Below are 14,831 nucleotides of genomic sequence, written 5' to 3' on the forward strand. Positions count from 1 at the left end.
AAAATTTGGTAAAGAAGAATAATTAAGCACCACTTTTTCATTGTCATCAGTTATCAATAACTCGACGAATAGCCTAAAGGAGGTCCTATTGGGACTGAAAGTGAACGTCTTCCAGATAACTAAAAACCGATGACATTTCACAAAACTTGCTAAGGATCTATTAAATAATTATTGTAGTCATCGAAGGCAACGCTATCAAATGTGGAACCCCTGGATTTTGCCAAAAGTCAAAATTTTCGTTTTTCCTAAACGTTTTTTATGAAATTGTATGCTTGAAGTCACGCTTTCACACAGATGAGTACTTGCTCACGCTAGTAAGATTTAACACTGCGCATCGTCCTCCTGACCACGCGTCTCTTATAGATACTGTCAGCGACCTGTCAAATGAAACAAAACACACATTCATGTTTGGGAAGATCAGATGAAAAGGACTGAAATTGTATTTGTTTAAATAACGGCGAAAAACATTTTTGAACAGCTAGATAGACGGGATATATTTTAAATCTTTGGTTGCCAATGCTCAGCTTGTCTAACAATCGCTCTCTTTAAAACTGCCAAAGGTGGTCCTTATCGAATTGGGGAAATTAATGAAAGCAGTGTACCTTCCGTATAGAAACGCCTTATTTTTAATAAAAGAAACCACTTCCAACCAGTTTTTTCTAGCGGTACATTAGTAAATGCCATGGATATTTTAAAGTTATTTCACAGCTTTTGGAACCAGAGCATAATAAAACGGTATCGAAGATGTATGTGGAAAATGCAGATCTAGGTGAAAATATATTTGCCCAAAATTCAATTCTATCTGGTTTGTATAGGAAAAGTATAAAAGAGTAGTCACAAATAATGACGAAGCAAAAAAATCAAAGATAATTGTGAATGTTTATTTGCGATCTAGTAGAGGAAATTCATAAAATTAATACGTTTCGATTCCTTTCAAAATGACTCCTTTAGTGCATTCTGTCGATTGTTTAACCTGTCACATATAGCAAACGAAATACTTCGTTTAGAATTGCACGCCAGATTCCAAAATACCTGTAAATCATGCTGACGGCTGAACTGCTATAATTTCAAGTTTGATTAGGGGTATATCTTATCATTGTGCATACACTACTATGATGCCTCTTGGATTTCTTAATAATTACAACTTAGTATAATTGTTAAGGTGCATTCCAACACAACATAAAAAAGAGAAGGAGAACGTGAATCTGTTTGTTTTTCAAAATTAGAGTTCTGTGTTTAGTGTCGTTTCTACAAAAACTATATGCCGGCTCAGCCTCGGCTTGCTTGGCCATTTTTCTGGAAAAGCATCATGGTTTTCTTTTGCGACTTCAGTACCTAGACTGGCCCATCTGATTTCGTCCAGTTCCGAGAGTAAAAGAAAAAGTGTTAATTGAATAGGACAAGGCATAATATATAAAATCAAAGTAAAATGGAAGGAAGAACTGAGAACTTTTCTAGCGATTGAATGTTGTGGTTTGCATAAACAGAGACCGATAAACACCACTATCAGTAGATATGCATTAAATGGAAACACCTCTATGCACATTGTAAATTCATCAGCAATGGTCAACAGTATATTCTTTTCAAGACTATATGAATTTTTTCTGTAGCTTCTCTTGGTAATTACCTCCGATGAACTTTTTGCTTCAGCGGATTTTTCATGTGTTCAACGCAGGACGCGAAGTCGCCTATTTTATGTGACTTTCTGCAAAGTTCCATTTACATCCAAACGTGCCCTTTGATACCAGTCTTCATTTTAGTAGCTCCAAACTAAGTACAAAGGAATTGTTTGTGTATACATTAGCGTACCTTCTCCAGGATGAAGTTCAATGTTTCCATGTTCACTTAACTTTCTGTATTCGATAGCGTAACGAAACTGTGTTAGGAATATGATCTTGTGTTAGGAAAAAATCTTGATGAAACTATCTAAAGCTCGTTGGTTGTGAATATGCTCATGACCGGTACATTGCTTGACGAGCTTCAGCCGATTTTTATGAATCTATACTTTACATTTCTAAACTTTGCATTTGATGACAAATGTGTTGCAACCGTACTAAGAATATATTTCTTGATGTATCTTAGTTTGCGCGAATGCCCTAGGCCTCCCACAGCTATTGTGAAACAGGTATGGCAAGATCCATGATACGTTAAGTAGCGATATTTAAAGAGACAAACATTCGAAAATAAATTGTAAATAAACGAGAATATATAGAACCACAAAACTTTATCGTATTTTTGAAACTAACAGTTGTAATTGTAATCTCTCATTTAAATTAGTGAATTTAATCTCAAGCTAAAAAGTTAGGTCTACTGAAACCCACCTCGGAGGTTCGGGTGAACTCTTTTCCTGTCTTGGTGCCGATGGTAATGTTATCCGGATAGCCGAGTACACTTGAAATGTTTTTCTATAGCTACTGTTGACGTATTACAATTTCACTGTAGCCCGAAGGCGTATTCGTAACTTTCTGTATACCTAAGCGCGTATTTATCAACAGCGAACCTTGTTAATTTTTTATTTATTAGCTGATGCGTGTACGCGTAGAGGTCAGGTTTTTTGAATCTAAAGCGCAACCATCCGGAATCTTGGGTCTATTGGGTAAGAGCCCCCTGTACCGAAAAATACCTTAACAACGAAGGTTGATCTGCATTCGTCTTTAACGTCCTTTAAATAAAAAAACTTTTTGTATTTCTGAAAAAATAAATATTATTGCTCCACGATAGAGGCTAATTTTCGTTTTCCTGATGATATCAGGCTAACGTGCTTACCTACTAAATTTGAAGACGCGTAAAGTTATTTAAGTTCGAAGACGGACATAGAAACACTTCTGTTTTCGAAGTTCGTGATTTGCATCCAGCATCAATTTCAGAGATAATTAGTTAAAGGTAATTTAATTTATATATATACAACAAGCACAAATTGTTAGTAATATGATCGGTTCAAATTTAACTGCGTGTGCAACCGCTGTATCCACGGGTTCATTTAAAATTTGGGGTATTCTTTCGAAAGGGGTGGGTAAATCAGTATAAAATACACGCCGTCATACGATCATGATCTGCTGACGACAACTGTTCAACCCACCAAGGATCCCTACAGTGTGACCTTTATGATGCGTCACCTGAAAGAAGCAAAAGAATGGCATCAAGGAGGCCCGCTAGTCTTGTACTATGGCTTTGTGGGTGGATATGCCGAAATGACGGCAACGCGCAAACAATGTAGCCCGATTTTGAGCTAACGAGAAGGCTGGCAGTTTTTCTGCGCAGCGGCACGTCCCTACTCTCATCAATAGAGCTGTTTTTAACAATCCAAAACAAAACCTTTAGGTGACAAACAGTGATGAAAATCATCAATAGTGTTTAAAAAATCAGATAAATGCAACCGAATTTCACGGTAGCGCCGAAGACGCCATCTGGCCAGCACGAACTGTGCTTGTGATCAGTGACGACCTCGTAAAGCCATTGCGATCCGCACTAAACAAGCTACTGCAGCCAAAAATTTCTGTTATCGTTTGATTTACTCTGAAAATAATGTGAGTGATATCATAGCGAAAATCTAAGAACTATATGCCAACTTCAAGCAGCCCAATAGCGGTCTCTCCTACAGGCAGGGTACCATGAATCCATAGTTGAAAAATACGATATTCGTGCTGGCTGTTGAAAGATTTGACGCCAACGTAAAACTATCGTGACCCGAATTAAGGCTGCCTACGACATTGCTAACAAAGTGACAGTTTTTTAGAGGTGAACATTCTGAAAGCTCAAAAAGAAATGAAACAAAGGCCTTTGGAATCAGCCGTCAAGGGGCCGTCCAGGAACCATATGTGATACCCTAATCCTTATTTCACTCCCACGAAGCCCTAATCTCCGATACAGGCTAGCTTAGTGAATTCTTCACAGGATCAAGATCCTCAGATTCACAGAAGCGCTCGATGCTCTTTGCTTTATCATAATGTAGCGTTGTTTTAATAAAAATGAATTCGTTACATATTTTCGTCAAAAGTTGGTAAACGGATCACGTGCAGTGTCGTCTTCACTTGTTGTGTGTGGGTTTTTATCGCGTGACAGGATAAAGGTTGACTATAACTAAAGCTCAGTTGTCTACGTTTACGCAACAAATGTATGTGTATACAAAAAAAAAAAGAGCTCCGAGGGGAAGCTCACCTCCATGCCCACGTCCATCACTAAGCTTACGACTCCTGTAGATTCTCAAAAAAGAGAGAAAGCTGTTTCTAAACGCCTAAGTCTGGATATCCTAAATGAGCACGCTATCAAAGTACTGTTTATTCCATATCTAATCGACATTGGTAGCTACATACAGCAAGTAAAGAATCCCGAACTATTGCGTTCTATCGACGCAGTTACTTTGAATAGCAAAAAACAAGCATGACACTTGAAACTGTGCGCCAGTCAGCAAAATGGTTTTTCGCATAGGCCTCAACCCTCTGCCTTTTCAACACATAAACTCTAATCGGTTATTTCCGGTATACGTTTGGGCGAAACGATTCGACCTTAAGCGGCTTATGCAACCTAGGAGCTGACGATTAATGAAGATAGGTACATTACTGAGACTTCTTCACGGCGGGTATTGCCCAGACTTTTCATGTCTGCATCCCAATAAGCCAGCGGGTCTGAATCAAACGGAAACGAGCACCTGAAAAATGCCCTGACCCTGGCCACTTGCCGGAGATCGCTATTTATGCTAAATAAGTGGCTTTATAAAAGCGCCTTTCCCGCCCAGCAGTCACGTGCCACATTTCTACGTAATCGCAGTGCGACATTGCGAAGAAAAGTGTGTGCTATAGTTACCCTTTATGGTCGAGGTCGACTCGATTTTTGGAGATCGCTGGTGACATACCGCATGAAAAGCACGTGTTTCAAAGTGGTCGATCAACAATGCAGCTTTGCAAGGCTTTGCCAGCCGGTAACCTGGACTAGACCAGCAGAGTTCATATTTTCCGTACCCGTAAACTACAAGGCGTCTTACCATTCGGTGACAGTGGCGTGATTACGAGGTTTCTAACAGAAAAGGTTTCCCTGTAATTGTGAAGCCTCTGATGACTATGCTCCAAAAAAAAATAGGAGCGTGGCAGAGCTTACCCTTTCCTTCACATCACAGGTTTGGCGCAAGAAGATAAACTTATCTCAACTTCTCTCGGCGCTGTTGAAAAATCTATCTGTGAAAGTCCAGACATTCACAGATCTTGTCAAAGTTATTTTATACGCTTGCTACTCGGTTATCTATGGAACCAGCCATTTTTAAGTTCAGCAAATGTTAGCTGAATTGTATGTGAGCTTAGCAGGATCCGGCTTAACTGTAAGTCTGACGAAGACGGTGAATATGAAATTCAGGAATAGAACGGGAACTGCCTCCTGGAATCTTGGCTTGCCCTTTGTCTGCGTGAACAGTTTTGCCTACCTGAAGCTACCCTTCATTCAACGGTTAAACTTTTCCATCGCACATTGCAAAGAAGTACATGAAGGTAATGATAGCTATGCACACAATTAGAGATGCTTATCTTCTGTGCGTCGTTATTAAATTCCAAACTTATTTATGTCTAAACGTGATCTCACTAAAAAACTTAGCATCTTAACTAACCTGCGCAAAATATACTCTGATGAATTGTTTGACTGACTTGTGATCGTAAAAAATATTGTTTCCGCACACTACGAAACTAAATACTCAGTTGCCTCTTACTTGGAACGCTACACATGAGCGTAATTGTGCCTTTACGGCTGTAAGATGTCCCTTCCCCTGTTAAATTTATGGTTGGGCTTACGTATACGGTATGTAGAAATATCGTACATTACTACAGTTACACATTCGATTTATTTTCACGGTGACCCGCTTGTATACAACTAAGTGGTCAGAAATAACTAAGAGCGAATGTTTAACTGTATGTCGTAACAACCGACTTCGCTGCTTTCGTATGTACGACTCATATACCCCTTAGCCTGCGTTACCTATTGCTTGACGATCGTCGGGTGTTTTCTGTTGTAGCGTTTATGAATCATTATCAACGCCAAATGTCTCTAAAAAGGGCTCAGTCCTTTCCCAAACCTTATATTTCTCCTGTGCTACTAAACCAGTGATCAATCCAAAATCACTATTTCGTCTTAGACTATGGACAGGAGATGTCAAGTTTTGCGGATTGGCTGTTCAGTTCGTTGCATGTTGTGGGTAACCTAGTAGTAGTCTCCACTTTCCTGACATTATGGATATACATGAAACCGGGTCAACATAGACAATTCTACATCCTGTGCCCACCTGCTCAAATCCCTGTTTATCCATGTGTTGATGCCTGCCGATATGGTATAGCACGATTGATGCTTTTTGGTGAAAAAGTATCTACAACAATGATCTACTGCTTAAAGCACATAGTCGGCTATATCATTTCTGTAATCAAGCCTTGAGACAAGCTCATCCCTCTCTTGTAGTTGTCTGACCTCAACCAGTCCTACTGGTACTTAGTTCGTCTATACTTCAAACTAAATTTAAAATTTAATCGCTGGCTATTACGTCTTAATTTTATAGAAAGAAGTCTTTGAGAACCACTATTTTAACAGGCTCCTGACCACTCGTCGTGTGCTGTCACTACCACTCGGTAATCATGAAAACACTGTACGTATATCGGTGGAATAGTAACTCACAAACTCGCCATGACGGCAAAATTCTATCCATATCTCTGCTTATATATATTTTTTTTTTCGATTCCTGCCGACATGTTATGTAGTAACCTATCGTAGACCAATCGATCGCCAGTTTTTAGCGAGTAAACCTCGTCAAAGCTGCAAATTTGGTGGTACCGGTCATATTCAAGGGAATATAGACCACTCAATCCTGTGGCATGTTAAAGAGGCCGGATTCTTGAGGTGTCGACGAGACTCGACTTGCTAATTGGCTGTAGATGGCACGCCTAACCAGAAACCGACAGAGGCTAAAAAACAGATGGTGCAACTCGTGAAGCCATATTAACCTGGCCCAATAAATAGAACATCTTAAAAGAAATTGCATGAACGGCTCCCCCAGAAATCGTTGGCCTATCGAAAGACTTCCTCAAACAGATGAGCACAGGAAAGGCATTTATAAAGGCCAAGCGATCTTTCACGAGTGAGCTGGAGCTCAACTACATCTATTGGAGCTTCCTGGTCAATATTAAAAAGACAACGAGGTCAATTTTTTTTGCAAACTTTACGCGTGTTTCCACAAATTATCATATTGACTCGGTCTGCTATTGGTGTCGGGAACGAAACCATCGATGTTAAATGCCCACTTGCACGATTGCGAAAAGACCGCTAGCCCTTTGAAGATTTAAATTCACGTCGAACTGCAGAGTGTAGGTCTAGTCCAGGCCACGCTAGACATTCGCGCAGAAATGAGTTCCATCTTGCCAAAATTCTAGAATACATCAGTATGTGAAATACGCGAAAACAATTTTGTTCTGGTTAAAACAAGAGCAGGCGGTAAACCCATAGGTAAACCAGTGTGTTGAATACTTCTTATTTTGCCTTAGCCAAGGAATGTTAGTTAATACTTCCAGAGTTGCCGAAGTAAGATCATCAGGTCACTGAGGCCATCGAATCGGATGGAAGAGGCTTTACATGCAAAGTTCAAACCTTTATTCGAAGAGCTGGGGAAGCTATCCCCAACGCGCCTTGTTAATCATACCGCACTTGCCGGTGACGACCCTCCTCCTTACACACATCCGCGGCGAGTCGTGTCAGCGCAACGGGTTTGCATTGCAAAGGAGATGTTAGATGCTAACGTGACTAAGTCCGTTTTTAGTCCCTAAGTTTTTCAGTCTTGCTGGTGGAAAGAAAAGATAGTTTACTCTGATTTTGTGTGAATCACCCCCAGGTTGAATACGGTCACAAAGAGAGACGTCCTCCCACTGCTACAGATCGATGGAGTATTCGACATGTTAGGAGAAGCTTGGGTATTTTGTGCCTTGGACCTTACAAGTAGCTATTGATAAATTCCCATAGTATTCGGCGACTACAAAAGACCGCATTTTTTACTGTGTGGGTCAGCACCAATTCAAATAGAGCATTTCGGCTTATCCAATACCTCGGCTACATTTCAGCGGCTGATTATCTGGGTATTAGGTACGTTTAACTACAGAAAAGCTCTGGCCTTTATCTATAACATTACCGTAATATTTTACGGCCTTGAGAAGGATCTACACCATTTCCAGACCGTACATTCTATCCCTAATGCCACTGGTCTACACCTTAAGGGTCAAAATGTTCATTTGTGGGAAGTCATATGCCTTGGAAAAGTGTTTCCTGGCTGGAAGTCTTTCCTAATTCAGAAAAGGTTGCGGGCATAGGTGACTGTTGACTGGGCGGTAAAGAAATTCCACATATACCCGTATAGCCAACGGTTTGTTGTAGCCACTGATAGTATAGCGCTAAAGGACTCGCAGAGCAAAAGAGTCCTCTGCGTCAAGCTAGCCCATTGGGATTTGGGACCGTCAGAATATGACTTCGATGTGCGGCATCTAAGCGCCACGGCAAACAACACTCCGGGACGTAGTGTCCTGGGCCGCTCCTTTTGCGACCGCCTGAGACGGCGGTACTTGCTCTTTGCCACCAAGCTCATATGGGCTAGACAAAAGTTGCCCACCAGTAAAGGTCTTTTTACTTTCTACAAGAGGCTGTCCCAGCGAGGAACCGGAAGTTCATTTTGGCATTTGTTAACACAAAACCGAGCTGTCTGTTACTAACGGATCCTTTTGCAAAGACAGACCTGGAAATAATGGAGACGTTGCGCACGCCCGCAAAATGAGCCATGTTCATGCTTTGCCACAGCGTGGACCATGGTAAAGACCCTTTCCATCATTCAGGATCAGTAGCGACCCGTGCACGCGGACATGGATGACGCCAGCTATTTTTGTGGCCTGTCCGTAAGGCAGTGTCTGCACATTCCAAATTTCAGCCAAAAAAGCTGCCGAAGTCATAGTTAGGCCAAGAGCCGGTCGTTCTGTATTTCAGCTGCGGACAACGGCTGATGCCTGGCTTCGGCAGCAACGGCGGGCCCCTGAAGAGACAACCCCCGTGCGCCAGGTTTTCCGATACGGGAAATTGGTTTTCCTACGTTTCCCGCGCCAACACTTCTAAGCATTACGGAAGCTGCGGCTCTTGTTTAAAACAGGCTAGAGAGTCTCGTAGTGTGATAGTCCCTTATGTGAGCCATGACAACGGCGTGTCACCGCTAATCTACGTGGAATCCAACCAGATTGAGCATGAATTGCAGGCTTCCCGCTTGATAATTTAGACGAGTAGAACGGGCGTATAAAGTACATAACTGCAATAAATATATTTCCAGTTCCGGTACCCTGTAAGTACATTTAGTAACTGCCCGCCGGCTATTTAATGGCAATTGTGCTGTTTAAACACCGTGTTGCTTTTTTCTTCTAATTTACCGAACTTCGGTAGATCACTACTGTAAGCAAATTGCAACCTTTCAAACCCAAATTCGCTCCCGTCACATTGTTCGAGGTATACATTCTACTTAGAGAGCACGCCGCAAACAAAGCACAGAGAGCCGTACAACAAACATGCGAATCTTTTCATTACCTATCAGGGCATTTAAACATTGTTCCTTCTACAACCGCCCGACAGTCGGAGTCCAGACTGCACAGACCGATGCCTTCACTTCCGACTTCGAAGTACAATCGAGGCCGGGCATTGACGAGAGTTTTACTGAGTGGAAAAGTTTTCAAGCTTTACTATACTTGACGCATCCGACGACAGCCTCTGACCACAATCTGATTGCCATGGTATAATTTCAGATTCAGAAGTAGAGCAAAAGACGAATAATCGTTATTGAACCGAACTGACGATTATGAGGCGGGCGTCGCCGCACATATAACGCACCGACAGATGCCGAGGTAGTTTGGGACCCCCCCATAACACCCAACACGTCGTTCTTTGCTGCTAAGAAACTCTCGATGACCAACCCTGCCTAATTGACATGAGGATGAAGGCTCATTTCAATATCACACCCATCCTACAATAGTCTTTAGTATGTCCTCTTGTTTCTGTTCGGTCACGACGACTGGTAATTCCAACGACGAACAGCTCACAATAGGAAATTAAGCACGTTTCGCGACCACGGGACATGAGTCAGGCTGGTGCCGTTTAACCGTCTGCACCGAACAGGTCACCGGTATCAAGAGTACCCTGTCGACATAACGTATTGCGACGATTTCCTTAAAATTTTCGATTGCCATTTTAATACTGGTGAATAGATTAAACATAGTCCAAAATACATACTAAAAAATAACGACAAAGTTATCTTTAAGGCTGATAAGAATGAACAGTACCGTACTTCCGTAGGTGAGGGCAAAGCATCCTACGACAATGAGATTCGCAGGAAGGCCATAAAAGTTACTGCATTCATGGCGCTGTACGAAAAAAATGCGTTCGGTAAACGACTGCTCTATACCGATGTATTCAGGTGCTAGATGTGGACAAAACACAGGCGCGATTCCCTATGTTCCCACTTTCCGATGTATTATTAGGGGAATGTTAGCGTTTTGGGAAAGCTGACATTTAGTTAGCCGCCGCCATTTTTCGATACAACTTTACTCCGCAACGACCGTCTGTAAAATACAAGATCAAACCATGAATAATTCTCATTTCTCTCAAGTTGACTTTACGTAGCTGTGTTCATGGGTCCGAAAGCGTCAGTGTTCCTTAAAAGTAATACGATCGCAACAAAAATTGTCATTCGCTACGACTCGTACGGAACCGTTCCATGCACAACGTTTAACGGCCATCCTTGCGACGCTTGACAATAAACGGCCACAATTTTTCATAAAGGTAATTGGAAACGAGTACAACACCGGCAGTCGGCACCCTCATGGCTGTTAATAAGCGGCCGTTGTGTGTTTTTTTTACTAATATGTTTTTGGGATGTCTTGACCATTTTTGGAACACACTTCTTTCGACCTTTCTCATTTTTTTCCTACTACCTACCTGTGTGATCAAGATTTTTTCAAGTTTTAGAATCAGCTATTTTTAGGTGTGTTATTAGTTATTTGCCCTCATTAGGAGTTCAATTGGACCGGATGGTATTATACGTGTCTTTTTTCCAATAAACAGATAAAACGACATCATTCCCGTAAGTCCTTATTTTCCTTCTATTCCTAATTTTCCTTACTGTTAATATCTAGTGATAATGCTTATCAATGCCAAGAGTTGAACCACCATGGCACCATGCTTATTAGCTGTTGTTGCGATGGCAACGCACAGAAAGATTTGGACATTAGCCACCCCGACCACGTCGCTTCTGGCGAACAACTGCCGCATATCATTGCACTCTGCTTTCTTAGGTACCTAGGTCACTATAATGCCTCCACCGAGTAACCGCTTTTGGGTAAACGATCAAAAGCTTATTGCACTAATAACCAGGTTTTTAACGGCCAGCTTCAAGCGTGATCACTATATGTGCTTAATGAACTGTGTTCACACAGTATAAAAAAAGCTATAAGGTCTTGTGTTTATCAGTAATATAGCCTAATGATTTAACCTTTATTGTAAATTTAAAAACATTTTATTTTTATGTAGAATAAGATCTATCTGCAATCTGTTGAAAATTATGCCTTTTGCCTGAGGTTTTTATAGTAGCTACTCTTATAAGGCCAGAACCTCATTGACAAATAGTTACTATGAAAACACATTTAGACAGACCTATTAGCCATTCAGTTTGCACCGCCTCATCACTCCACATCTGCATGTGCATTAAATGTAAGCTCGGGATCTATCTAGACTGTTCACAACATGAAAGATCTAGCACATTCGGCGAATTTCAGAAAAATGAGGCATAGAAAACGCATTGCAAATGTCGTAGTTAGTCTTGCGCCTAAACCATCTTTTTTGATAGGCTTATTTACTCATGATTTGTTAGATCAACTTTAAGTAATTGGATAAGTACGTCTCTTAATCTCACGTTTGAAAGTCATCCGAAGAAATGTGCAACCCGTACGTAAACCTTGTCTACATTTTCAGGTCCAAACCCTGCTTTTGGATTTACGGTATTTAAGCGAGAACGTGTCTGTCTTAACGCATTGCGTTTATCACAAAGCATTTGTAACTTCTTGTATATCAAGATCTAGTCATAACGAGCACTAGGGAACTCTGTAATAAGACTAGCAAAATACCAAAAAAATACAGAAATGGCGTCCTTCGATCACGTTGCTACATGTCATCAACTGAAGAAAGCCACTTTATTATACTTTAGAATGGTGAATAGCGTGCCTCGTAGTTCTGCTGCAGCTTAAGCCACATTTTCCTTAGATTTGCATTATAGGCATTAATAATGAGAGGGAAGGTAACATGCCGTTTATAAACCTGCACAATTTCTATAATTTTTACGCTTCTATAATGGTATGGCTATATTAAATATATACTGGAACTGCCACAGGACATAACCGGTCTAGTCTAGAGCTTGCAGCAAGGACAAATCAATCAGAATAGCTCTGGCTCACATAAAGAACTCCTCGGTGCTTGCTAAATAAATTAAACTTTTTGACATTGATCTTAATTAATTGGCCGCCTTATTAGATCTTTAAATTACATTTTAACACTCAGTCATTAGCGTTCCTGTTTAGGTCTTCGTTCTTAAACGTCAGTCATAGCTAATATTGGAGGTCGCAGAAAGTCACCTTTGACGAAAGCATGATCTGCTGATTATTATTATGAAATTAATTGCTGAAACTATATATATGCATTAGTCTAATTTAGGAAATATTGAATAGGTGATAATACCTGCGATATTGATGCACGATAGAAATACAAATACAATTTTAGATAACCTAGAATACTATTTATGTCTAGACAATTCGAAACATCATTTGAATAAGTGGAATGATACAGCGTAATAGAAAGTATAAGACGATAATATCCGGCACTTTTGAATATCTTGCATTACGTCGGTATTACGTAAATCCCAGAACATCAATGGAAAAAATAAATTCGTTTTCTTCCTATGCAGGAACAGCGCGAGTGACATATTACAGGCGGAACTGGTGAATTAGTAGGTTTTGCAAACAACAAAGAATATTCATTCGGCATTTAATGATTCATAAGTTTCTGTGGAAAATGGGAGACTTTATATTGGCTGCTTTTAGTGATCTTACAATAATGGGACTGCTATGAAGTACTGATGTAGGGTTTGTTGACTACGCAATTAGTTACAAGAAGTCGGAGGTTGGATAACGTATTCCGGATAAAATTGCCTACAGTCCATAGAATTTACCCTTTCTGGAAAACATATTTGCGTTGCTTAGTGTTTTTCCTATGCCTGTTAGTACTGCTTTACCTCAGTGTATCATCACACTAAGCTACGCCGTTTGTATTAATAGGTGCACTTCTATAGGCGTGCTTAGTATTAGATCTGTTTGAGTCAGAAGGGCTGTCGCCGTCTTTACCACTGTTCTATACCAACAACTTAGTACGAGTTGCAAGGCAGATGAATGGGTTGGGATGTCCTCCATCTATTTGAGATCAAGTGGCTTTGCTTACCTATCGTTATTTCTGCTAGTTTTTTCCTCCGTCGCCGACAACAAGCCCTCTCCCGCGGCTCAAAAAACTCTCTCGGCTTACCCTTGCTTCACTGCCATGCTACCACCGTCGCCCTTGCTACCTCCTTACCGCCTTAACCGTCCTATTTACTGTTCGCCGTTCTACTTTGTGCCTCTCCAGAATAGATACGCGCGCGAATTCCCAGCTCTTTGCCGTTTGTCTTTGTTCCTGTTCCGTAGTTTCGGTACCGCGAAGGGAAGTCATAACGAAAGCTGAGTAGGTGCAATGCGAATGCAGCAAAAAAACAAATGCAGCGCAGGAGTATGTTAAAGCGCGCCAAGAGTAAAAGTTTTAGAATTAGCCGCAACGGATGAACACTGCGCAAGAGGAGAAGGGTAAAAAGAAACGACCATTCTCCGAGCTAAACTCGTTAGATCACGTTAACCACAGTCTCTACCGTGACGACGAGTGTATTAAAATCAAGAAGTGTTAAGGCACGAAGGTGGCCATTACTGTGTACTTAGTAAGCAAAGCCCGTGTGTAAAGTCGTACGTAAAATTTGACATAGTTTATGGGAGCATCGTCGTTCGGTGAAGTTGACAAATTAAAGCTATATGTTACAAGGGCAGAAGGGGGCCCTGCACAATGCCGTTTCGCTGTTGTTTTGGGGTGAGTTTACCTTCCGATAAAATGGTCGGTACGGAATATTAGTACAATTGCTATATAGAAGTAACAAAGTTAGATTACGGTGATCTGCGTATCACATATATCGACTATTGTAAATGTACAAATTGATCTCACCTCATATTTTTTGAAATAAGTATTTATTTGGTCTAATGCAATAAGGAAGAAATGTTAGGTACAGTAGTGCAAAAATGTGCTACCCAGTTTTCATTAGCTGATTTCATATGTTGCTCAGAAAATCGTATTCACTCTATTCAAGCATTGGCTGTTGATACACAGCTGCGATACATTAAATTTTAATAAAGAACCTTCTGTACGCATCTTCTTAAACAACATGGAAACACTACTATTTTAATTACCGCTCCAGTATTTATTACCGTACATATTACATAAGATATTTATCTTTCACCTAGCAAAGTAAAGTCAAAAGACTGAGAAAACCATTTCGATTCAAAGTATTAAGCAATGTTTTAAGGCTTTTTTTTATAACTATATAAAATAGCAAGGCTGTGATATTATAAATATTACGATTGTTTCCATTATAGGTTTACTTCCTTTATTATAGTCGACTCACGTTGGGTATATCAAAATTGAAGCCTTTTGAATCTCTTAATAAGGTTAAT

At 40.6% G+C, this 14,831-nt stretch overlaps 1 protein-coding gene across 10 annotated transcripts in view; it reads left to right on the forward strand.

Annotated features, from left to right (window-relative positions):
• The window catches only part of LOC111243817 (excitatory amino acid transporter 2-like), a 125,510-nt gene that overhangs the window by 83,805 nt on the left and 26,874 nt on the right, over positions 1-14,831 (forward strand). Inside the window, exon 1 of one of the 10 annotated variants that reach the window (XM_022789971.2) lies at positions 13,689-14,193. The exons of the other annotated variants lie outside the window; for them this stretch is intronic. Within the exon in view, the coding sequence (XP_022645706.1) occupies positions 14,170-14,193 (24 nt within the window). The 5' untranslated portion in view covers positions 13,689-14,169. Of the gene's footprint in view, positions 1-13,688; positions 14,194-14,831 lie in introns of those variants that run through there. 10 annotated transcript variants of the gene reach the window in all.

This window comes from Varroa destructor, unplaced genomic scaffold, assembly GCF_002443255.2.
Source record: "Varroa destructor unplaced genomic scaffold, Vdes_3.0 BEIS01000002.1, whole genome shotgun sequence".
Taxonomy (NCBI): domain Eukaryota; kingdom Metazoa; phylum Arthropoda; class Arachnida; order Mesostigmata; family Varroidae; genus Varroa; species Varroa destructor.